Below are 27,139 nucleotides of genomic sequence, written 5' to 3' on the forward strand. Positions count from 1 at the left end.
CGTTCACAATGAAAGGACTTGACCTTAAAGGTGCTTTAAAATCACCTGTTCCTTTTGTATTAAATAACTCTCACGTGGACGTCCGCTCTGTCTCGTGTTTTTATTGTCCTCTAGAGTACTTCAGCACGAGGCAACAGCGCTGCAGAAACTGAAATTATAGAGCAGAAGTCACGGCGCTGCCAACCAAGCTGACCACTGTGATCTGTGAAGAAATCACAGATTCAATGAGCGCTGCCTTCAGCTCTTTCTCCTCTTCTTATATCCCATCTGCCCTCCTCTCCATCTCCAATCTCCTCTCCCTTCTCTCGCCTCGCTTTCATTTGCCGTCTTCTCTCTCCATCCTCACCCTGCCCCTCCTCCTCATCCTCATCTTCTTGCCTCAATTACCTCGATCTTCATTCACCTCTCCCTGTCACACCAGGTTCTGATCTCCCTCCTTTCATCCCTCATTCGTCCTCCCATGTCACCCTTTCTTTTTGTTTCATTAATCCGAGCCTAAGCAGTTTGAAAAAGAACAAAACTGCAACAACAAAAAGAAATATTTATTCAGCAGATAGCGCCATGACAAAAGAGATCACGACTCAAGGTGGCCTCCCTCTGCAGGCACATTTAGCACATCTGAGCATTATCACAACCAAGAGAAAAGAATTAAGACAGCACATCCAAGCCCTTATTTCCCTTCCTCCCCCCTCTGTCTGTCCTCTCTAATATCACACCCACTCCTTTCTTCTTCCTCGCTGTCCTCCACACCTTCTGCTCACACTGATCTTGGTAATTGAGAGGATGGCCTGCTCTCCAGCAGAGTGTACGAGTGACCAATCATAAAGCCCCGCGAAGCGATCAGCAGCACTCTTACTGCCCCAGATTGCCATTTAACCTATGATTTTCTATGTAGCACAAAGGCAGCCCGTTCCAACTCAACATAGCTTACACTATATTTATAACACCAAACAGCTCTGACCGCTGCAAACGGTGGCAGCTAATCAGGCGAAGGCGCCGTGGCCAAGGACAAAGGAGTCAGGCGCAGCCAACGGGGAGCGTGCAGACGCCGCCTGCAGGCTTCGGTCTGTGCAAGTTTACAGTCGATGTCATTAAAAAAAACACACCAGTTGTTATCTGAAGGCAGACAATATGAGGAGGAAGTGTGAAGAGTTATTAACCTTTGATTGTAGTTGTAGATATGAGGCAGGGCCGAGAAAGGAGAGAGAGGAAATGAGGATGTCCAAAAGTGGAATGGAAGACATGAAAGAGAGCGAGATGAAACTGTATTGATCGCTGTGGGGAAATGAGGCGGTGGCAGCCGCGAAACTAATAGGCGACAGCAAGGAAATAAAGGTAAGAGTCAAAAGACGAATAACAGGCAGAGGAATATATTATTATAAAGTGGAAGTACATAAATATCCCACAGCCTGATGGAAGGATCACATTAAAGAAGCATTCTTCACTTTGACATCTGTTCTGTACACACAGCTTCTGTTTTAAGTCTGGATTTTTTTTAAATATGAAAAACACTTTATATTAGAACGAGAGGCGAGGAGATGGGAAAGAGCATGAGACAAAGTTTCAATTTGCAGGGGTGGTGAAGAGGAAATGAATACGGATACAAGCCGGGGAGAGAGAAATATTTCATTGTCTGACTCCCCGAGGAGCAACCTGGGAGAATGAGCGGAGATGAGAGAGGAGGAAGGCCTTTAGAAGGAGTAATAGAGGAGGATTTCTTTTTATAACCTGCCTTCCACTGACACAGAATATGTCTGAGGTCCTTTGAACGCTGAACAAACTTCTTCGTCTTGCGGTGTATTCATTTTTATTTATTTATACAGGAGAAGGACGAGCAGCAGCCTTTGACCTTTGGATTATTTAAAGTCAGTTTCCGTTGGATTTCCCTCAGTATCTCCTCGTTCCTGCCTCTTTCTTGTCTTTTCTGTTTATACCTTCATCCTTCTTTACCTTTAATGTCTCTAGTCTGTGTTTAGTATTTGCTTTACGATTGTTTTCTACTTTGAAGCTTAGTTTTCTTTTCATATCCTGTGCAGATTTTACTTGTTTCATGGTTTTCACTTGTGTCTAGTCCCACTTGCTGTTATTTGTCAATCAACCTTCAGTATATAAATATTCCTGTCCTCCTTCTTGTGTCTACCTCTTGTGATTTGTTAGATTTTATGCTTTTTATATTTCTTTATCAGCACCTTTTGTTGGAATTCGCTCCATCACGTGTTCTGTATTTTCTACTTTCACCTCGTGGCAGAATTGGTAGCAGTGTGGTTTCCTTGCATGGACTCAGCTGTTAAATGTGGTCACAAATTAAAATTAGAGGTTTTAGGAGCTTACGATTTAGGAGGTTTGCCTGCTTTGTATCCATGTGTTTGGGATCTTTGTCCTGTTAGAACACTCATTTGTGTTTCAACCATCCTGCTGTTGATTTGAGGTGAAGTTGTCCTCCTTCATCATTCAATCCACTTTGTGCCAAAACCACTGGCAGCAAAACATCTGTAGAGCATGATGCGACCCCCCACCATGCTTAACAGCTAGTATAAAGCTCTTGGGTTTGAAAGCCTCACCTTTGTTCTAAAAGAATACATGTTGTCATTGTGGCAAAATATCTATTGTTGTGCCATCTGACTGTAAAACTACATAAGTACACTTTAAAAGTAGAATGGGAGGCAGAGCCTTCAGTTTTCAGGCCCCTCTTCTGTGGAACCAGCTTCCAGTTTGGATTCGGGAGACAGACACTATCTCTACTTTCAAGATTAGGCTTCAAACTTTCCTTTTTGCTAAAGCATATAGTTAGAGCTGGACCAGGTGACCCTGAATCCTCCCTTAGTAATGCTGATTCTCATGATTCCCATGATGCATTGAGTATTTCTTCTTCACTCTCTGCACTGAATCATATCTGTTATTAACCTCTGTCTCTCTTCCACAGCATGTCTTTATCCTGTCTTCCTTCTCTCACCCCAACCGGTCGCAGCAGATGGCCCCGCCCCTCCCTGACCCTGGTTGGAGGTTTCTTCCTGTTAAAAGGGAGTTTTTCCTTCCCACTGTCGCCAAAGTGCTGCTCATAGGGGTCATATGATTATTGGGTTTTTCTCTGTATGTAAGGGTCTACATTACAATATAAAGCACCTTGAGGCGGCTATTGTTGTGATTTGGTGCTGTATAAATAAGATTGAATTGAATAAAACACTTAAGTTGTCAACAGGAAAGCTAAATGCCTTCTAATATCTATCAAGCCTGAAGGTGTTGATTTTGGAGCAGGGGCTCCTCCGACTTCTATGCAAAGTGATGCGAGTAATACATCGTCATCAACTGATAGCGTTTTGACCTAGAAGTCCATGAGAAAACAGGAGTGAGCTCTCTTGATACATAACTGTATTATACGCATGGCTGATGAGTTTATATCCTTAATCACTAGTTTGAAATCCTACTGAATGCAATACAATGGCTATGCTGTAATTTATGTTCCCCGTTAGAGTCAAACAGATGATCAAGCACGCTATGCTTTAGGGTGGGACTCTCTTCTGAATGAGTTGCTACAGCGTCTCCGGTTTTTTAGCCACATCCACCAACTGACTTGACTTTTATGTTCTGAGTGCTACCAGAGTTGACAAGGAGCTGAAATACAGTTGGTCAGGTTCCAAAAAAGTGGGTTACTTAGTTTGAAAACACTCATCGTGATACTCCGTCATCAAACTTGCACTCAAACCCTGAATTTGAGAGGCGATGAGAAAAGTCCGAAGAGTAATGAGGAGCTGGATGTTCTCAGTCATCGGCATTCAGGGCTTTTTTCTTTGGCTTGAAGAGGCATTTCAGTATTCTCCGAACCACCTCTATGGGATCAATTTTTACTCCCTTGTTTTGCAAAGTGTAAGATTAAAGTCTAGTCCATGCTCTCTTAATGTCCAGATACAACAGTTTTAAATTGTGTTGTCTCTAATCTGTTTTTATTTGCCCTCCAGTGACACAGCTCGCTGAGAATACAAATCGATCACGGCAGGCAAAAACTATAGAAATGAGCACGGGGCTGATATACAGTAATGAGTGATTCGTCAGAAATGTTCAGTAGCAGAGAAAGGAAGTTAACCGAAGGACTGATTCACACCATCTATACAGAGCACGTCTTTATAAGAGCGCTTATCATAAAGACTAAGCACGCGGTCAAGTCAATCAGCCACAATGACATTATGTTATTAACGACTATGTATTTAATTAATTACCAGCCTCTGTTCAATGTGCAGTAATTAATATGCAGTGGGGATTAACCCTTGTGGCAGAGATCAAGGGATAAAGCAAAGGAAGCTGAAGTTTCAATTTGGTAATTCGCTCATTTGCCTGGAACAGAGGTTTCTTTAGTTCGAGCTCACTGGTGTTACAAATACAGTAACTGCTGGGATTTTAAATGAAAAAACAACATGTCAGCATGGCTTCTTAGTTTAATCAAACTACTTTATTACCAAGGGTAATGTCAGGGACATTATAATAGGAAATAATTACCAATATTCTCACCAACTTCATTATGTACACCTTGCTACTTCCAGGTTGGACCCCCTTCTTGTTTCTTTAAGTCTTTATGAAATGCAACGCGATGCTAGAAACATTCCTCAGAGATTTTGGTCAGTATTGACATGATAGCATCACTACCAACACGTGCTGCAGATTTGTCAGCTGCACATCAACGATGTAGCTCTGCCATTCCACCACATCAGAGATGTGATTGAGTTCCGGTGACTCTGGAGGCCAGTTTTAGATAGCCAAGCTTTGTGATACAGAGTTATAAAGACGTAGACGTGGTCACCAACAATACTCAGGTACGCTGTGGTGTTTGAAGAGGCTCAGCTGGTGGGATCCAAAAAATATCTCCCCACCCTGACCTGAAACTACAAGGCAGGATGGATCTATGCTTTCATGTTGTTTGTGATAAATTCACCACCGAATGCCACAGAAGGAATTGAGACTGGTCTTCATGTCCTTGCTTCCCGAAAAAAATGCCAATCAACAACTGTCCAGTGCTAGTGTCCATTTTTGCTTTTCCTTGGCTGAGTTACTGTAGCTCATGGGGTAGAGCAGGTAATCTCGTGGTTTGAGCCCCGTTTGCCAAATATCCTCGGACTTGCTCTCCAATGCATCCTTTGGAGTGTGAGTCTGTGTGGATGTTAGACAACAAGCACTTAAGCATAGAAAAAAGTGTTTGTATGTATGGGAGTGAGGTATGTTGTATAAAGTGCTCTGGTGCTCAGGTAGTGTGGAAAGCGCTACATAAGAGTCAGTCCGTTTACCAAGTAGACTGCAACAAACTATCAAAGTGTGACTGAAAACAAAGCTTTATTCTTTTCTTTTTAAACAGGTATATGTGGCATCAGCACAAGCAGGATTTTCTATTTTTAATGCAAGAATGAATAACCTGTTCTAGAAGGACTTTAGAATAATAACACAATCGTACGCATATAAAAAAGTCAGTACTGTAAATTTATCTTTGTCTCCATATTAAACTCCTCTGAACTGACGTCCTGTCATTTGAAGAGCTTTAAGCTACTTTGGTCATGAAACGAAGAAAATCCTGGAATTTCTTTCCTCCCAGATAACCCGACGCCGAACTCTGAAACTAAAGTGAACTTTGCTGCTGGTTTTCTTTCTTGCCTCTTTCAACATTTCCATCTGGTGCAACTGTAGTACAGCGCCTCAGTGTTCTTTGTTCTCGGGGGAACGCAGGTCACCACCCAGGTGAATTTATTCATTAATGACGCCAGGAGCAAACTCGAGGGATGACACCAGCATCTAGAGATTGTTAGCACACATGGGTTCATCTACCATCTTATTCTTGTGCTTCTTCTGTAATCTCTGTTACTCTCACCGATGCAACTTGCATGACTTTACTCCCTGTTGTGATTTTTCTCATATAGATTTCTTATATATTGAGTTTTCTGCCCCATTTCAGCAGGAGCAGATAAACAGGGAGCCAAGGTCGTAGCTCAGGCGCTGTGTGAGAGAGAGCATGTGAATGTTTAGGCTTTGTATGATAAGGTGGAGGCGCCAGAGGCTATAAAAGTTTGAGCAATGCTCCACCATTTTGAGATTTTGAGGCTGTCTGCATCAGTGTCCATCTCCCACGCGTGTGTTCATTAAAATCATCGTTTGACTCAACCCGGCCGGACCAGTGTTGTTATTGTGGTTTTTTCTCTTGTCTCCATCCCCAATATTTTGAACCTTAACAGCATATAAACAGTTTCAGAGTTCTGTTATATGGATTTTCAGAAATTTATAGTGTATTTTTTTTTAACTTTCTTCTTATTTCTAGCTTTTCTCATCATGTTTGACAGGAAGGAAAAATGTGAAAATACAGGTGTGCACACTTTTAATTTACTTTGCAGTTTTTTGCTCAGGTGAATGTTTAGTAGTACTTAGCTGAACTGCAGAGCTGGGTAATAGTTCCTCACTGCAATCGATGTTTCTACACCTTTCACATAAGTATTCCTGTAATTATTTGTGCATTTTAAACTTAAAGCGGAGTGTTCAAGCAGATACACAACTTCCAGTTCAAGACTGTGTATTTAAAGAGTGGAGGAGTTCGTTATAATCTTAGCTTTAAAATACAGTTAAAAGAAACTTTAGAGGGTAATTTACAGTAGACTAAAAATATGCACAGAGCCAGTGATTAATCACACTTTGCAAGTCATATAGAAGCTTTGATTTATGGGTTTGTTTCTTACTCCACCACCACCGCCAAAAAACTCTTCAGCAATGCCGTCTCCGAGTAGTTTCTGTCTTACCTTTCTACTTTATAAACGAGAATCCCTGCTGTAATAAATAAACCAGTCAACACATCATGTTTATCTGGGTTTTAAATGCATGAAAAAAGATTTGGAAACAGAGTCTCAGCTGAGCAAATAGTGAAAACATGCTTCAGATTAACACTCTGAGTGCACAGAGGCTAAAGCTACGGCCACATGGGGGAAACAGTGGTTGGAGACAGCAGCACTAAAGTGGTTCCTTTGGATCTGTGACCACTCCGTCGGCTGCTGTCTTCATATGATAATAAAGCAGTAAAAAGGCGGAGCCAAACAGCTGTCGCTCTCATCGGTTTGCGATTGAATGAGGTCAGTTTGGCAATTACATGCAATCTGTTTATGATAACTTTGCAAAATTTGCAATTCTGTTACTGTCTGAATCATATTCAGTATACAATATTCGGAAATTTAGTTGCTGCAGGATAGTAATTTACCTGAAGAGTTATACATAGGCACGCTGCATTCATGCATTTATACAGGAATACCACAACACAACTAGATGCTACCAATTGAAACGAGACCCTGTTCCCAAGAGCTGTGTTGCAGTCGAGCTGTGTTGCAGTTGAGCTGTGCTCATCGGCACAGACTGACTCTGCTAGAGATTACGTTAGCTGGGTTGTGTTTGCAGTCTGTGTACATTTATAGGTGATAAATGAATTTTTTAATATGTTACCAGCCTGAATTGGACCACAGTTGTTTGGAAACAGGTTGCCTCCCAACAACCAACCCAAGGTGGTTGTTGCAGCTGCTTATAATAAACTCTCCAGCCACACCAAAAGGCCTGAAAGACCAAAGACGGCAGCTAAACTCAATAACAACGTTGTTTCCAACAAAAATGCATTCACAACATTTAACCAAGTTAAGAACACTCAAAGAGGTGGGCCTATCATTGTTCTGGATAAATGAGACGCCCTCATGAACACAGAAGCTTTACAACACAAACCACTGGTTTTAAGGACAGATGACACTTTCCAAAGAAAACCTGTAAAAGAACCTGTTTCAGAAAAGTTCTGGAAAAAATCTTTGGACAGATGAAACCAAGGTGAAAAAATATGAAGTAGGAGAGAAACACTCACATTCTCAGTATACTGCATCACCTGTTAGTTACGGTGGATTTAGTTTGTATGTGTGGCTGCCAGTGGAACTGCTGATAGAAACAGGATGACTTCTGATGTGTACAGAGCTGTTCTCTCTGCTCAGACTCAGAAAACAGAGCAAACCTGATCAGACAGCAAATAACGACCCAAAACAAACTGCTAAAGATCCATGGTTTTGGATTCTTTTGCGTCAAAAGATCCAATCCACGAGTTTCTCATTGCAAAGAAATGGGATATTCTTCGATTGTCACGTTTGTCATCTGATTCGTATCCAGCAGAGCAGGTTTTGCATTATTAAATAGCAAACAGAATGCAGAGAGACCCACAAACAGGGAACAAAGCCTGACGGAGAACATCAAGCGAGGAAACTCAACATTTGGTGATGTCCATCATTTGTAGACTTCAGGCAGTCGCTGACTGCAAAGAATCCAAGTATTCGTTAGCTACGCTTCATTCAGAACAAAACCTCGCATTCTCTCGTTGTGGTATCAGCTAAAACCTTCCATGTGGAAAAAAAACCATCACGTATTTTATCCACAACCAGCGTGGTGACAGGAAGACAGGAAGTGTACAGAGCGCTCCTGTTTAGGTTTGACTGTCGTGAGGCGTTCTGACATCTCTGCAGCTTCCTGTAGAGATCGGCTTGTGCCTCTGAGTGGTTTTGTCAAGATGTGAAGCCGAGTGGGCTGATTTTTTTTTTAATCCTCATGCAGAAATTTTGAACAGCCACAGCATACAGAGAGGGGCCGTAGTGTTCGAGTGTCAGATCCACTTACTTTGTGCTCCATTCACAGCACTGGTTTCAGAGTGGCTGTTCTCACGTTTTTCTTCAATTCTTCAGACTGTTTTTGTTTTTTCATTACACGTAAGTTCAGGTCACTGTGGAGGAACCGCAAAGACATAAAAATGGGTAATAGAGTACTGTGCGCACAAGTCTTGATTTAGCCCTCATGTTTTAAATATTTAGCTAGAAAAACATGAAACGTGTGCAAACACAGATGGAAATAGAGGATAAAAGGCAAAAACAGAGCTTGTACAATTCTAACAAGCTTGAAAGTCAATATTTGGCTTGACCACTGTTGCTCACTCAACACTTGGAAGCAAAATATAGAGATAGCACAGTACTCTACATCCACTTTCAACTTTTTTCCCAATTTGTAACTTTTCTGGACATCTTGAAACCTGTGGCTTATTCTAACTACAAATTGTTGACGTCTTGGTGAATTAGGTATAAAACAAATGTTGGTATAATTTAAGATCATTGAAGGAATTGAAGACATGTTAGCAGCGATTCAGAGGTCTGGAACCTCCACTGTCATTCACAAATAGAAGTGGATAATCCATTCATTTGGTTTTTCTGTTAGCTGAACAGATGCTCCACGTACCCAAAACGGCCTTCACATAATTCTATACAACTGTTTATTCATAGAAACAAATATTTACTGGTAAAAGTAATGCTGTAAATGTCTGTAATGCAGTAGTCTAATGAGCAGATTTCCTTACATAAATATGTTAGTTTGACGTGAATCAAGTTTTTAAAACGTTTCCACTTTCAGTCTGATACTGATGAGCACTGGCTGTGGGTGTATTTACTAATAGAACTTATACAACTGCTGAATTTAATCTTTATTTTCTGATACATCTGTTAACTTGGTGCTTGGTTTCCATGTAAACCTTGAAGGCTCCTGTGCCATATGTATCATGTAAACTATTCACCACCCATCACACATGAATCGGTGCTCTTCCTTACCCTGTTAGAGTTCACTTCAGCCCCTCACCCTGAACGTTGTACCTGCCGTTTGTAAGCTGCTGCCTCTGTATGTTTCCAGGCTGGAGTCTCCCACCCGCTCTCTGCTGATGGAGGCCCCGAAGGGAATCCAGATCCTGGCTGAGGCCGGAGACATCCAGGCCATCTGCAGGAGCGAGCTGCGACTGGAGTCCAAAGACGGAGAGGTACTGTGTGTCCACCGAAGCAGGAGTTTATGGGGTTATGTTGGGTTTAATACAACTGGGATGTTATTTTCTGCATTTTGGCATGAGATCTCACCACACCAGGGTCTCGGGGTAAGAATAAGTCTGACGAGTCAAGAAAGCCAAAGAGTCAAGAGTTCAGACCCTGTTAAACCACAATTAAACATTTTACCTAAACTATCTGTTGCAATTTATGGACCCACTTCTAGCTTGATTTCTGCAGAATTAGTATCTGCAATTTTTGGTTGCTTGCTTACATGTGTAAGTGCAACATAATGTACAATATGACATATTTTTCTGAAGAGTGCCTTTGAATCAGAAAGGATCTCAGCATTTTTTAAAAACCAAAAAGCCACTAAAAGTGGAATTTTTGTGTTTTTTCTTCACAAAGATGAGAAAAAACTTTTCAACCACCAACTGCATCTATTTGCATTGACCTCCATTCTCAAGATTCCCAGGAATGAAACTAGGCTGCTATTTTTATAAAATTCTGAAAGATATTTAAAGACGACACCCACACTCCATCCACAGCCTGTTTACCACGCTGCCATCTGGCAGATAAACACAAGTATCTGCTGCTGTACCACCAAACTTGTTCCTGAAGCTGAAAGATTTACTGAACTCGTCCTGAACTTTGCTGTGAGAAGAAGCATTTTCATCTTTTTATTCATTTGTATTTTTTTCTTTAGTAGCTTTCAGCGATTAAAAGAATAATTGATTAATCGCTGTTAAGATTTCTCTGCTTCTGCTCATCACTCTCTTCGTTATGAAAATGACAGTTTTTTTAATGAGTGTTATTTGTCTCATTTGGAGTTTTGTTCATTCATTTCTAATCGACTTTAACGAACTCCACCAAACAGGGCCAGCAGGCTAGTTTGAAGCTTCCCATACTAACCTCATTAAAATGGTGCCAGCAGAAGTGACTGTATGTATGAATGTATTCCAACACAGTTTCAATTAGCTAAAAAAAATCCCAGCGAATAATAAATATTCTTTGTTTTCTTATACTGAGCCTTCAGGTCATCGTCGATCTGAAACACGGCGTCTCTTTTTAAGGACTAGAGGAAAGAAAAAAATCGATTATATTCACTTTCAGTTCCATGTTACCCTCTTAGATGCTGGTAGACTTGCATTATTTACAATTCAAGATAATACAGTAAACGTATTCATACATGTGCTCTCCTCAGATCAAAACCTCCTTTCATTTATAGCCAGCTTTCTGCTGATTGGTTGCCCTTTCTGATTAACATGCACGTGGGTGGGGCTGACTGCATTAGCATCACATTGCCATTGACTCTGCCTGCACAGTATGAATGCTGCAACCTGTGCAGGATTCATTATAGCGCTACATAGATTCACATAGCCTGTTTGCCCTTGTGTATCTAACTTCCTCTCTTTTAAAAATCTGTGCCTGCACTGTTAGCCATCAAGCACACAATGAGTGGTTTGAGGTAAAAACTTCTTCCTGTCTTTGAGTCCTGTTACTCTAAAAGTGGTTTTTGCACAAAGCTCTCGCTCTGCGCACCGACAACAAGTTAACAAATTAACTTTTCTTGTCCTGCGGCCATGCTGGCTGATGGGGATCCATCTCAATTCAGCATTTTCTCCTGTCCAAACTTATTTTTAGCAAACATCGATCCAAACAATAGCTGGCTTCCTTCGCCAACATGGGCCGGCGTTCTCATAATGGCTGGTGGCAATTTCCCACATGCTGGCCGTGCACCAGGATCTGTAAGAGCCTCGCGGAAAAAAAAGAACATAAGATGATTGGTGGTCTGTTTTATACTCTCTCATCCTCCTTTTACTAATTACTTCCCCACAGTGTCTCCTATGTGCTGCTAGCTTCCATTTCCATCCATCTTTCCAGTTTTCCGTCCTTCCTTCCTCCTTTCTCTGCCCTCTTTCTGTCGTAAACTTTGCTTGTTTACCCCCCCACCTTCCAAATTCGTTCATCCACTCATGCTGCTTCCTTCCTTCTTTCATCCTTTCCTTCCTGCTCCTAAATTCCCCCAACCATCCCCTGATTCGTTACACACATCAGTCTTCACATTCATCACGGCCGGCTGCGCTGATAAAAGGATTTCCCTCCTTAGGTTGCACCAGTCGTGTCATGTCAAATCTGCTAAAATCAGCGGAGGAGGATTAGGAAGAAGAAAGTGTTTAAAAGTTTCCCACAAAAACTGTTTCGTACATTAAGACAGACTGCTGATATGAGATGGACACAGGGAGGGAGGGAGGGCGGGCGGGAGGCGGTCTCAGGAAGGTGCCCTTGAATCCAGTTTAGTCCAATTAAATGCAACCGCAGCGGCCATGCTGCTGCCGCGTCTTCTCACAGATTTCATGGATGTGTGGTCAGAAATGAGGCTGTTGGACTAACGGTGGGCAGTGCATATAATTAGAATCGCGTTCTCACACTCCATTAGGGTTGCAAATGTCCATTTGTCAAACCTCTGTCTAACACACATTCACGCTCCCCCTCTCTCCTCAGGCGCCGCCACTGCAATTACAGAAAGGTTTTGGCTATTAGACACCCACAGACCACACAGGCAGATAATGAAATAGCACCAGCACCAGTTAGCAAGAAAGGCCACGCAGTCTGTCTGAGACGGGCAAGGAAGACACTGGCAGTTACACAAGAAAGTCATCACATGCAAGCACAAACTGTTGTGAAGCCCGCGGAGATGCATTTAAACATTTTCATCACGAGACCCTCGGAAGCTGTTTTCTCTCTGACAGAATACAGAGAAACAAACTAGAAGCTAAGTTCGGATGCACAAGAGTCTGAAACCATAACTGTACATACATTTACAAAAAGAAACGTTACCTTGTCGAATCTATAAACTCAACAAATGTGGGTGTTTGTTAAGTGTTGGTGTCGTTGCTCCAAAAAGTAATTTATTACACATCACACGTGAGTAAATGTCGGTCTTAGCCCATCCTAAAAGTGTTCATTTGTGGAACCAGGGTTCTCTCTTTTGAGATACATGGACAAAAGTATTAGGCCACATATTTTTTCACTTCCCAGTTCCATTGACATGGGTGTAAAAAATCGAGCGCCTAGCCATGCAGTCTGCCTTTGCAAACATTTCCCAAAGAATGTCTTGTTGTAAAGCGCTCAATGAATTCGTGCATGGTACTGTAATAGGATGCCACAGCAAGGTCCGTAAAAGCATGGCTGGATGATTTTGGTGTGGAAAAACGTGTAGAGCCCTGACTTCAAACCCATCAACCACCTTTGGGATGAACTACAATGGAAATGGCAAGCCTGGGCTCCACATACAACATCCAGTGTCTGACCTCACAAAAGCTTTTCTGGATAAACTGACAAAAATTCCCACAGGCATGCTTCAAAATCTTGTAGAAATTCTTCACAGAAGAGTGGAAGCTGCAGTAGGGGCACGGCTTTTGGAAAAGCTAGTGTAGATGTGGCCCGATGTTTTTGCTCATATAGTGCGTGGCTCACTTGGATGGATTTACCATCATATCTTCACAAATATGCACATCAGACAAAGATAATAAAAACTGCAGATGTATGCATTATACAGGACTGATAACAACCATTAAAGAAATATTAGCTTAGCCATTAGGTGATGTCTTCCTCCTAACAGCAGGTACCTATCACCATTTAGCAGGGTGGTCGTTCCACCCTGCTAAATGGAAGTAATATGCGGTGTGTTGAGGGCTAAAAAAGCCACAGAAGTCAGCATCGGGGAAAAAGGGTAAGTGATAATATAGCTCATGCAGAGAACATTTGTATTCCTACGGGAGTCTTTTCCCTCCAAGCTGCAGGAAGCAACAGAAAACCTCTGGAGACATGAAATAAAACCGAACTGATACCTTGACCTCACCTCACCTTTACCTGCCCAACCTGTTTGTACTGTTGCCCATCACAAGCACACAGACACACGAATTTATCCCGCCGCCCACACACACATTTACACACAGGTTCTGGAGTGTCTCACACCGTCTGCCCCTCGTGGTGAAAGATTTATTCAACAGCAGCTGTCTGAGGAAGTCAGCTGAGACTCTGCTTTAAAAGTGTTCCAGGTCATTTGATGGCGATGCCTCCCCGAGGTGCACCGTAATGGCTCCTTTACCTTTTTATGGCTGGAGAGCTCCTCCTGTCCGCAGCCGGTGCAACACCAGCCTCATACGAGCCCCGGGAGGATGGGGGGAGGAGGGGATTCATGCAGCGGTGGTTTGTGGCTGTGCAGACCGAGAGAGATGGTTTGTTCCAATCAATGAGGGGAGTAAAATGAGTTATGGGTTAATGTGTTTATGGAGCGGCTTGCAGAACAACTTTTCTTAGGTTTTGCTCTCCTTTTATTGCTCAGGAGACGAGAGGAATAACTTTTGAATGAGCCGACTGTAAACTTGTAGAGGGCTTTTTTGCTTTTTATTTACCCTGTTTGGGACTCTCTGCCAACAAAATACTTGAAAATATCCCAAAATAAAACCCTGTTCATCTGGATTTGGGGCCTCCTCAAACAAAACACCTGCTGTAGAGGGCAATTTAGTTTACAGTGAAGTCTAAGTGCTGAGGAGAAATATGATCAGGCAACCAGTTAAACAACTTCTAGTTTTACCTTCAGGTTTGATTGGTCCAAAGCACAGTGTGGTTTCCTAATAAGTGCACAGTTTTTAGTTTTCCAAATTTCAAACCTCCTAGATGGACCTAATGGCCAATGCTCTTGTTCAGTAGTTCTCCAGGGTTTCTGAAGGTCTTTCAAATGTTTTCTTTTACCATTTGCTGCTTTTTCAGTCATTTCCTTCAGTCAAGTCCTTGTACCTGACCATTTTCTGAGGAATTTTCTTTTGTTGTCTGCTGATGTTTGTTGAATTCTTCAATATCTTCAAGAACTTTTTACTAGCAGTCTGTTGCTAAACACATTTTTCCCATTTCTTTAGCTGATATTTTTGCAACAACAATGTAATTCCCAAGGAGCTATTAGTCACAAACACCGCACACAATGCCGAGATATGTAGTGTGTCCTTAAAAATTTGAGGAAACTGGACAAGTGGAGATCAGAAGAAGTCTAAAAACTATTTACAGCAGACAAGGAGAATCTGAAAGTGATTTCCTTAAAGGCCCTGACACAGGATGTATCTGGTCCTTCAGTTGAGCAATCTACAATTTTTTTCAAAGCATCATCAAATGGAAGTGGCTTCCTTTAGAATAGACCAAGAAGCCAATCTTAAGGATGGGAAACAGGGAGAAAAGGATGAGGTATGAAAATCTGACAGATGTCCAAGATCATCTTGACAGAACAGAGCAAAAGGCAGCCAATATCCAAAGAAAAGCTTTCAATGCGCTTCTAGAAGACTGGAGAACTATTCCTGAGGACTAAATTTCAGAAGGCTTCCCCAAAGAGCTCAGGCTGTGCTGAGGAATTAAGGTGGTCAGTCCAAATACTTTACAAATGCTGTGTTTTGCCTTATATGGTGTATTTCGATGTATCTTTGCAGGTTTTAATAAATCTCTGCACCTATTTCCAATTTTCCTAGCAAAATAGAAAGAAATGATGGGTGGTATAAGACTACAACACTGTACTGTATTTGCTATGTTTAGCATGTTAATCACAACTACATTTGGTCACCAAGAAGTCTTTCTCTTCTCTCCTGAACTCAGCCAGTCCTCAGCTAAACTGAATCGCTCTTCTTCTCTTGTCACTCTTAGCTGCCCTCAAAGTAAATCATTCACTCGTTCTCCTTGGCTTTTATTTTCCTTCTCAGGACTTCTGACTCACATAAATAGTGTCTGAAACTCCTGACACCTTCGCTCTCCCCTTCGTTGGTTGCATAGAATGTTAAGTGACCTGGATACTCAACTGCAGCAACTATCCAGTTTTTCTGACTTGAGATTTTTCCTCCCACATTTCCCAGTGTTTTCCAGCCCTTTCAGTGGACATGAGTGGAATGAATTGTAAAGGTCATGTGTTGGATTTGAAGTTAACAGCATCGCTGCACAGTAGAGTCATATTTATGATAAAAGTCACTGAGATTGCTCCTGCCTGGCATCATCTGTGCAGAAATCTCTCTAGATTGAGGCGGTGTTGTCCTACAGGATACTGCAGAGGCATGCCTTTTACCAAAATGTCATCAGTTTTAATCCCTGAAGGAGGAGAAAAGATAAAGATGAAGAGTAAAAGTAAATTTGTCAAAGCTGAGAAAAGCTGGAAACAGAGTTTAAGAGGTTTAGAAAACAGTTCTGCGTGTCTGCAGGTCAGATGATCACAAAGGTTCTTGTTGTTGGTATATACCAACAACGTATATGTATAAGATTTACACCTATTTTTCACTCATCCATCCTCAATCGTACAAGTCAGAAAATCTCAGCAAGTTGATTCTGTTCATAACATTATGCAAATTATGTTAATGAGTTTGCATCAGTGCAACTTTTTAATTTATAGGATGAATTATCTGGTTTCTTTCTCCCTTGAAACGGGAGACAGTTTCTGTTTCAGACAGTAAAGATGATAAACTATGACTGATGAGTTGAGTCCATAAAATATGTAGAAGATTATTCAGGTTAAAATGAAAACCAGCAACTAAAGCAGTGAAAATGCCAAGTATCATTGACATGAAAATGAAAATTAAGAAAACAAGCAGGAATTACATCCCAGGAACTCTGGGGTGGAAATTAGTGTCAGAATTCTTCCTTCTCTAACCCACAACAAGACACAGCAGAGGTCCGTGTTTCCCTGAGCCAGGTTCTGTTTCTTCCTGTTAAAAAGGAGTTTTTCCTTCCCACTGTCACCAAGTGCTTACTCAGAGGGGTTGTTTGGTTGTTGGGGTTTTCTCTGTGTCATTGTAGAGTCTTTACCTTACAATATAAAGCACCTTGAGGTGATAACTGTGGGATTTGGCACTGTGTAAATAAAAGTGAATTGAATCTAAATTGAATAAGGTGTCACTGCACTGACGCATCAGGTTAGTCTGTCACTCCTGAGTCATCATTTACCAACGAGCAGGGTTACTGCTGTGACCCGTTTTAACCCCAAAAACCTGTTTCTCAAAAGCAAACACAGTCTGTAGTGCCTACGTCTAACAATCAGGAGATGAAAATAAAAAGTCAGCCAAATTAAGTGCAAAGCAGAAAGGCAGCTGAACCTCCACCCCCGCCGACGTCTCTCTGAGACAACTAAGACTCTTATCTCTGTTTAGTGTGGATGCTCCTGGCAACTGATTAATATTTGATTAAGCGGGAGGAAGAAATCAGAATATTGAGTCATTGAGTAAGAAAACACTCAGAAAATAGTCTGAGAATAATGAAATGGACAATTTCTCCCCACGAATAGCATGTTTACTTAATGCAGCTAACATTAGCTGTGCTAGCAGAAGTAGCCTTCTTTGCTCACGAGTATGTACGTACGCTTGGAGTTTCCCGACACAACCACGATACAGCCAGTCTTTATTTAGCTCTACAGAACAGTCCTGGTTAGCAAGGCTAGCATTCCCATTGCTGTTTTACAACTTTCAGTCACAGCTAGCTTCAACGAGTGGTGGGTGACTGTGTGACATCTCAGAACCAACAGTTAACTGCATTGTGTCTTAATAAAATATTAATACCTTAATTTACCAGGGCAGCATTTAGTCACCTTGCTTTTTATTTATTATGCTTTACATTCATAAAAACAGTTGTGATATCTTTCACAAACACAAAAACAAAGCTAATTCAGCTAACTGGGTTAGCTAACTCAGATGGGTCTTTGCACCGATGTGTCCATAAATCCATCTTTCTTCTTAACTACTAATCTAACTGAAGGTAGTTTGGGGGGGGGTGTTGAATCTATACCAGCTGTGACATCTATCGCAGGTCTAACATACAGAGCCTGCTGCCGACTATCACAGCTGACCGATTTAGAGTAACTGGTTATTCTGACATGCACGTTTCTGCATGTTCTCCGTGTGCCTGCATGATTTCTCTCTGGGCTTCAACAGTCCAAAATCCAAAATCCAGAACCTTTTCGCTGTGATGGGGACTGTGCTGAGCTGAACTCTGCCACCTCACCAACCTATAATTTCAAATTTCAGCACTATGTACCTCAACATGTGGATGCAAGAAAGCTAATTTTTGCAGCAGTCTTTTCCAGACTTTTCAACCATCTGCTTTTCATGCTTTGTTTCTACATCTCTACCCATTTCATTTCTCTTCTTTACTTTCCCTAATCTCACCAGTTTGCTCTTCTCCCTCTACGGCAGATCTCGCTGGATGCTCAGAGGATTCGGCTGTTGCAGCTGCCGGAGGGGAAGGCCTCCACCAGCTCCTCGTCCTCTGGGACCAGGCAGACTGTCTACGAGGTTTGCGTTTGCCCCAACGGGAGGCTCTTCCTGTCCCAGGCTGGCACCGGATCCACCTGCCAGATCAGCAACAACGTCTGCCTCTAGGACTCATACGTACAAAAATAAATAAACGCATCCTGAAAGAGAGACGGGCTAAACAGACAGATGTACACATATCGCCTGCCTTTAGGACTGATTCACAGATAACACGTACAGAAATACAAAGACTGCCAGAGCTGATGGACAAACAATCATAGATACTGTACTTACACAGACACAGTGATGGAAACACTTTACAATCACAGACTGATGTTTAGGCCCAAATGATATGTTTTAAGCTCCTGACATGTTCCAGTTTAATGCAACCTTTTTCTTTCCCTTAATTTCCTGAGTTGAAGTCGATCATCATGAGAACCTAAAAGTCTCCGCTAAGCTCTTCACACATAGAGATCATTACAAGAACAAAAAGAAACAAAGAAAAAGTTTTTTAATACAGCTGAGGTCTCCGTCACATTGGGAATAAACTGACTCTATTTAGCAAAAGGCCAGTATTTGTAATATATCTGTGTGATCCTAACAGTCATACGCAGAGATCTGTAATCACACCACACATATTTTAACACGTCAACATGGTACACACACACACACACATTGTTTGCTTGTAGAAGCCTCCTGGTAGAAACTAAAAGGAGGATCTCCAGAGAGTTACTGAAAGAGATGCTGACGTGTTCCCTTTCTCTGTCAAGAGCATTTCAGTACGAGAATCACTAGGGTGATCACCTCCTTTTTTCCTCTGCCTCCATCTTCTCTTTCCTTCCCTGTAGCTTGCTTCAGTTGAGGTTTTAAACTTCACACCAGTGGTTCTCAAACTAGAGGGTGGGCGCTAATTTAGAGAAATGATTTTTGAAGGGAAGGACAGCCTGGAAAGACCTTTGTTTCACAAAGATTCCACTTGGATCCTCTCTGTATTTTTGATGTTTGATATAAAACAAATACACGTATATGCATCCAACAACTGTGGGATCCTAACATTTTTCAGCCTTTGAAAGAAAGTTTGAGAACTACTGATGGCGAATGTTCCTAGAGTTCGATCGGGACATAAAACGAACGCAAAGACTTTCAAAACTTTTTAAGTTCAATTTTAAGCAAACAGCATTTACAGCGTGCCTCTGTCACAGTTCCTTTATGAGTTTGTTTGATTTTGTGGGGATATGTTGATGCTAAATTGTGACAGTAAGACCGTGTGCAAGTTGCTATGCTTATCAGACTGTGAAGCCATGTTCATATCATATTGCCTTTACTCAGCTGGGCTTCTGTTCGTTTCCAAAAAATATTTGGCTTCAAAGAAACAAACTGCATGTTCTGCAAAGTGCTCAGTTTGTTTTCTTCTAAAGCAAATCTTTTCATATTCTTTGAATTTGCAGAATTTTTATTAAATATCTAAAATTTTGTCCTTCAACGGGATGTGAAGGGATTCCTTCACATCCCGTTTATTATCTCAGAATTCTGAGTTTTTCTCGGGACCCTGAAGTTACTTTCTCTTCAATGTAGTTAACTTTACCATCAGATCAGCGAGTCTAGAAAGTACGCCACAATATGGTCACCTGCAGTCCAGCAACCATCAACTGCCAGTGTAGTTACACTAGTCTCCGTCAGTGTCTGTGTAAAAATCAGAGTCAATCTAAGCGAGCCAAAAAAGAGGAATTATTATCAAATTTCAGTTGAAGGGAATGGAGCTAAACAGTTAAAATAATTGTGCATCTGGACATCCTAAAATATGTCAAAGAGCGATGTTTCAAGTGGAAGAACATGTTAGTGTGGTGGCCTCATGCTTGTATGAGGTGATCCTGAACGGTAAAGCCATAGCACGCTGATCCCGTGGTTACGTTTTTCTCACGGAAATCATTCCCTTAACATTCAAAGCATAATGAAACCACATCAGGAACGTTCATGTTTTCCACATGGGTGTGGTGGTTGGGGGTGGCTTTTATTTATATAGCACCAAACCACAATAAGAGTCACCTAAAAGCGCTTTGTGTTATAAGGTAAAGCAAATTTAAAACTGTCAGAAGAAAAATGATCAAAATTCCAACTTTTGTTCTCTAAAGTTGGAATTCTGATCTTTTTATTCCTGTTCTCTCCCACAGGGTCCCATTTCACTCCGGACGATCACTTGAACGTGCCCCATTAACGTTGGAGAGTTGGAGTTTTAGATTGTGTTAGAAGGTCTCTGGTTCAGATCTCCAGTCTAGACTCACTTTGTCGGCCTAATCTTTTAATCTTAACTCTTGTATTCCTCGTGATATGACATGAACAAGGCACCAGAGGCTGAAGCATTGATCTGTTCGAAATCTTTAAACATTTAAAGCAAACTGTGTTAACTTTGAATTCTGTGGATATTTTATTTAATCTCATGTATTGATTGTATGCCAACTGTTGTTGTTGCCTGCATAAATTCTGACCCCTGAAAAGAGAGCATCGGCTTCCCTCCTGTCGTCCTAACACTGAAGAAAATGACGAAAAACAGCAACAGCTTTGATATTTCCAAACCTCGCATATAAAAACACAAACATCCAACGTGAGCTGCTCGAACCTCGCTGGTGGTCACCCTACTTGTTTCTTGCACTGGGACATTTTTTTAAAAAGGACAAAAAAAGATTTAAAAAAATAAAAATACACAAAAAAACCTAAAGCGAGCCACTCTGTTGAAAGAGGGGAACTGTGCCTGTGCCTTACGTCGATGCACTTGTGGCAAGAAAAAGCACATCACCCAGACTTTCTTTGGCATCAGTGAGTATTATGATCTCTGATTTCAGTTGTGTTTCATCACAAATCTTTCCCTGTGTGCGAATGCAAAGACCTTTGTTCCATATTTGACTGTAGCGCCCCCTGCTGTCAACACCTGACTCTGCAAAAGGAAGTGCCGGCTTTGTTTTTTTCAAGTATCACTTTAAGTTCTTGTTGCTTTACATGCTCAAAATCTGAGGTTAAAACGTGTAACGTGATCCTTTGGAGTTTAATTTGCCAGTGTCTTTGATTTCCACTGCTTATCTTGAACCACTAGCTCAAAAATATCCAGTCACGTACTGCCATTTTGTCACAAGTGCTGGCGTCCAAGAGAAATACACAAGGGGGTGTTTGGTTTAGCAGCTACCCTTGGAAAGAGTAGCTTGGATCTATTCTAATGGTTGTCAAAACTCATCATTAAAGCTGCAGGAGAGGTCATCAAATGTCATCCATCCAAATGCTCATGCGGATTTTCAGAGGACGATCTTGGAGGCGATGATCAACCAGAATCTAAATTAATTTTAAATTTTTATGGTTAAGATAAGATAAGATAAGATAACCTTTATTAGTCCCACACGTGGGAAATTTGTTTTGTCATCAAAATTAAGACTAAAAACAGTATGAAAGGTGAATTGAACCTTCATGACTGCCCAGTGGTTAGTGAAGTCTGTGAAGCTTTATTTGATTGTTTTCACCATCTTGTTGTTCTAGAAGTATCGCCCCCTGGTGGCCATTAAAAGCAATGCAGGTTTCAGGCATTTCTGGGTAGGGCTGTTCGATATAACGATATATATCGGATGACGATATAAAAACATCGTTTCATTTTACGCTATCGTTTGTTTCGTGGTGTCGCAAAATAAACTGTTTACGGCAACATTTTTTCATCGTTTTGATGGTCACTGTAGTGGCTTTATTAATTTCTTAAAGTTCTCTCTTTCTCTTATATTTAATATAACCACACTACGGACGGACAAGCGCCTGTTTTTATGCGTTGTGGTTAGCAACAACGACGGTAAAACCATCGCGTGTCCGCTTGTTTATGTTCCACATAAACCTTTCACAATAAAGCTCAAGATCCTGTTGAGACTTTTCAAAATAAACTGAATCATGTGAAAGATGCAGAGTATTTACGGATGAGAAGTAAAAAGAGCCGTCAGGAGCTAAAAAATAAACCTTAGACTCAAACGTTAGAACAGGCTTTTCCCCGCAGCACGCCGTGTAATAAATACAAAGGAAACGGCGGCCGTTTCAACTTATGTCTAAAAATGTATCGTTTCATGCATCGGTTAAAACACTCGACTCCAGCTACATGACGCGCAGCTGGAAACACTTCACGCAAGTCGAGCTGCCCGAGATTCACAGAATTTTCAGAAAATGTTACATTTTTGTGATTTATATCGACGATAGATGTCTTATATCGGGATATGAGATTTTGGTCATATCGCACAGCCCTATTTCTGGGGTGACTTTGCTTTTCAGATCCAGTTGGTGTGCCAATCTTTCATACTGTCTGTGGGTTAGACCAGGCTCACTTTTGCCGCTGGCACCAAAGGACATCTCATGTGTATCACTCGGTCTTTGTGTCTTGACATTGTCAGTTCAATGTAGTGTTTTGAGATCAGAAGGAAATTCCCAAAACCATCCTACGACACTGCACAGATATTGTCGAAAGCTATCGAGAATATCTTCAATTTAACATAAAGTGTTTTCCACCAAGTCTTGCAGAACTGTGCAGTATCAATATTGTCTGGCTGATGTCTGGCTGCAGAATTAAATCTGCGGCAGCAAGTATGGAAGGTTGCCTAATTACCATATCTGCAAGGCTGTAGTAATACATCAGCAAAAGCATTCACTGACGATGCGTTGAGTTCCCCCTCGGTTTCTGTTTCCGTTTGGGTCGGGCAGCCAGCCGGTGGTATGAAAACATCGCTCACCTGTGATGTGTAAATGTGGCAGAAATTGAGGCATTTTACATCTTAAAGCACATTTTAAGATGCAATAACTGGAAGTGCAAAGTTGTGAAGATCTTTCATCGATGCACCGAAAAGGAACTCGACATTTCCTATTAAACGCAGTCACAGTAGTGCGCAGCATTTATTTTATTCATGTCTCAGTTGTTGCGTGTGTCACATCCTTTTCCAGAGTCGGGTGTACCAACCTTCCTGCTGTCTCCAGCTTCTCGGTCGCTGTATATTAAAGGACCTTCACAAATATTTCACCACTAAAACTGAACCTAACTGATGTATTTGTTTTTTGACTACATGTACACAGGAGGAATTCTTCTTTTTTATACGGTTGTATATGTAAATAATGTAACCTTGTCGCTGCAGCATTAGATGATTCACACTGACAGAAGAGAAACACTGCTCTTTTACAAAAAGGAAAATCTCTTTTTATATTGTACATCAGTATGTGTTTTTATACCAAAAGGGGCAAAAAAAATAACAGTGTTAGAGGATGTCCACTGAGTTAGCATGTACAGAAATGTATACAATGTTTGCCTGTGGAGAACAAGCTGGTTTTGTTTTTCTGCCTTCTCCTTCCTACGCCCGTCTCTCCTGCTGAGCTCAGATGTTCCACTCACACACAGACCTGCCTTTCATTTGGTTTTGTTGCCGTTGTTGTTGTCGTTCTGTTGGGCCCGAGGTCTTTGCATTCTCTCAAAGTGTGCCGTGTGTAAATCTGTGCAACTACGAGTGAGCTTTTGTTTTGTTTTGGTTCTTCTGCTCCACAGAACGTACTGAACGACGCTCAGAGAAGTACAAAGAAACAGAAAGCAGAGACCGGGATGTGGCACAGGGCTGAGGAGAAGTGTTTTGATCGGGCATACCCAAAAAGAAAAAGAAAGGAACAGCAGCTGGTGTTGTTAACTCACAGTAAAAGGACTTAAGAAAGTAAATAATTACTCATTAGCCATCGCTCATCTCATCCAGCGGGCTGTTGCTGATCGATCTCTGTGATTGACCGGGCGGTGTTGCTCTGGAAGCAGTTCTTCCAGCCCTGTGTTTATGCTGAGCGCTCTGTACTTCTGTCTCTGGCTACGCACTGAGGTTAACATCCATCCTGAGTATTTATATTTTTCTTCATTTTGAATCTGAAACTGCCGTTCATGGAGTAGTTTTCAAAGATGCCAAAATAAAAAGGCGTTGTTTAAATCAGTGCAGTGGTCATTGGATCCTCCCTGACACGCAAGCAACTCCACAAGCTGAATTACAAATCCTGAAACAAAGGCAAAGTCCTGGCTAATTTCCTTCACTAGCAACACATGTTCATATTTCAGTATAATTTTTAATTATAGTCTTGATAAGAATGAGCATTGACCTTTGCCAGTGTACCAGTAGCTAACTGTCCATTGATTTTATGGGAAATATCCCCAGTCTTTACACTGGAATTACAGATACAGTTAATGACGTGCCTTTTTCTGCAAGCTCCGATCACACAAGCCCTGAGCCGGGCTGTAGACTGCCTGCCAACCACCGGCTGCCAGGGGAAAGAGTATTTTTCAACCGGTAACTGGAGGTTGTTGGCACCTGTGTCCAGTCAGTGAGTCCTGCAAAAATAGTAGGCTTGTACTTGCAGACAAGTTGCCATCTTTCATGCAAGCTAATGCAACCGCAGCAATCTGCTAGCAACCAAAGCAATCACAAGCATGCATTTGATGCATCACCCTCTTTTAACCTATTTCTGCTAGCGACAGCCTCTAACTGCCAACAACCACCCAACTGTTTGGTGAAGTTTCCACGAGAGACTGTCTGAGTGTGACTGAGGCCTCCTTTTTCATTTTATGACGCATGGTTTCAGAAATGTTAAAAATCCCAACAAAATGTGTAATTAAACTTTAGTTCAACAACAAAAGCTGATTCCCCGCAGGATTCGTGCTGATGGTTAGTTCATCTCTCTTTTAAAACAAAGTTTATCTCAAATGCATGTGTCTCCCAAAAAACACGATGTCATGGAGCAGTAAGTTAACAATAGAAAAGTGTAAATATAGGAGGTTTTTTTAAGGTTTCTATACACTTGGCTTCAGGCAGTTTGAGAAAAATCGGACTTTCATGTGAATCTGACAGTTATTGAGTAAAAAACATTTCAAAGGGAAACAGGAAGTCCTCTGCTCCCTCAGGCTGAGGATCGCTGGACTCAGTTACTTTTCATCTGCACTGCAAACATTTGTAAAAAGGTGAATGGAGCACGGAGAAGGTTACGCACACATTTCAAGATAATGTACTTTTATTTATATGTTACAAGGCTGACGATGAGTTTATGCCCTTGTTCTAAATCTGCATTAATATATACGCACGGATCAGGCGTGACATAATGAGCACTGATAGGGGAAGTGAATACATCATTTATCTCTTCATCATAGCACCTGTTAGTGGGTGGGAGACATTGGGGAGCAGGTGAGCTTTCTGTCCACAAAGCTGATGTGTTAGAAACAGGAAAAGGGGAAAGTGTGAGGATCTGAGCGATTTGACCAAACTGTGATGGATAGATGGGTCAGAGCGTCGAAAACCTGCAGCACCTGTGGGGCGGGCAGAGTGGTCCAAGGAAGGAACGAGTGGTGAGCCAGTGACCAGGTCATGAGTGTCTGAGGATCCACAGAGAAGACTCAGAACATCACAGTGTGTGGGTCTGCATAGCTGCTGACCACACTAGAGGCACGAGAAATGGTCACGTGGGCATCAGAACTGGATTACGGAGCAACAGTAGGCGGTGCCTTAGTCTGATGACTCACGTTTTCCATTACATCACGCGATTGGTCAGGTGCTTGTGCGCCGCTTACCTGGGAAACACCAGGAGGCACTATGGGAAGGAGGCGAGGCAGCGTCAGGAAATGTTTGTGCTCTGAAACCTTGGGTCCTGCCATCCATATGGATCTTTCTTTGGCACGTATCACCAGCTGAGCTTTGTTGCAGACCATGTACACGCTGTCATGGTGACCGCACACCCTGACGGCTGTGGTCTCTTGCAGCACAAAGCAAAGATGGTTCAGGAGCAGTGTTGGTCAAGTTACTTGAAAATCGTAATTAGTTACTCATTACTGATTACTTCTCCAAAAAAGTAATCCTGTTACTTTACTGATTACTTATTTTCAAAAGTAATTAGTTACTTTATTACTTAGTTACTTTTTAAAAACAGGATGCACAACCCGAGTACGTAATGAAGCAGTAGACCTTTCAGCCCAATTCTATTTTTTCTGCATATTTCATCATATAAAATGTAATTAAATTAAAAAATCTCTTTATAAAACTTGTTTTATGAGTTTTAATCTTTTAACTTTTAACTCATTGCATCAAGCAAAAATTAAGTTATATGCAACAGTCTCTGACTGGAAGAAATTAGTTTAACATTTAAACCTTTTCTGCATGTTCCAGCATATAAAATACACTCAATATTCAAATAGATGCAAGTAAAACACAGTAAACAATAAATAAAATCAAAGATTCAGCTGCACTAAGTCCTGTCGCTCTTGTTCAGCAGGAGTGGGGCGGGTGGAGGTTTGCCCGGTGATGCAGCGGTCATGTCAGTGGGGGGATCCAGGGGGTTCTCTGTGAATGTCACATTCCCGTGGCAGCGTGTTCGGATTTGAAGTTTTCATTTTCGCTGTAAAAAGAAGTTTTCAGAGTGCACAGTGGACGCTAGTGTTTTGTCACTCTTTACAGAACCAAACTCAAGTAATGTGAGTACATCCACTCTTTAAACGCTGCACGGTCATACTGTCTCCCGCACTCAAATGATCCATTGTTGATCCGAACACGACCGTTACTGTTGCACGCTCGCACGTCATTGTCTTGAGACACGCTCACAAACAAAATCACGGTTTAGTAACACAGTAAACTAACAGTAATCTAATTACTTTTTTGCAATAATAATCCCTTACTTTACTGGTTACTTGAAAAAAGTAATCAGATTACACGCGTTACTGCCCATCTCTGTTCAGGAATGGTTTGAGGAGAACAAATTCTCCAGATCTCAGCGACAAACAGGTCATGGAGGCCCGACCTCGTAGCTTACAGGACTTTTGCTAAGATCTTGGTGCAGGATACCACAGCGCACCTTCAGGGTTCGAGTGGACTCCATGCCTCGACTGGTCAGGGCTGTTTTGGCAGCAAAAGGAGACCAACACAATATTTGCATAGTTTCAAAAGCTAGCCTCAGTGTTTTCTGCCTCAGAATATTTACGTCTGACTCAAAATGTGGAGAAAATGTGAAAATCTCTGA

The 27,139-nt window shown here is 41.6% G+C and overlaps 1 protein-coding gene across 1 annotated transcript in view; it reads left to right on the plus strand.

Annotated features, from left to right (window-relative positions):
• Nucleotides 1-23,349, plus strand: part of sgcd (sarcoglycan, delta (dystrophin-associated glycoprotein)) — a 191,456-nt gene extending 168,107 nt beyond the window's left edge. Inside the window, exons 7-8 of the mRNA XM_085364725.1 lie at nt 9,709-9,832; nt 18,053-23,349. Of these exons, the coding sequence (XP_085220851.1) occupies nt 9,709-9,832; nt 18,053-18,238 (310 nt within the window). The 3' untranslated portion in view covers nt 18,239-23,349. The remainder of the gene's footprint in view (nt 1-9,708; nt 9,833-18,052) is intronic.
• The last annotated feature ends 3,790 nt before the right edge of the window (nt 23,350-27,139 follow it).

This window comes from Diplotaxodon limnothrissa, linkage group LG10 (assembly GCF_057381915.1).
Source record: "Diplotaxodon limnothrissa isolate DT_005_m linkage group LG10, D_limnothrissa_male_GT1.1, whole genome shotgun sequence".
NCBI lineage: Eukaryota > Metazoa > Chordata > Actinopteri > Cichliformes > Cichlidae > Diplotaxodon > Diplotaxodon limnothrissa.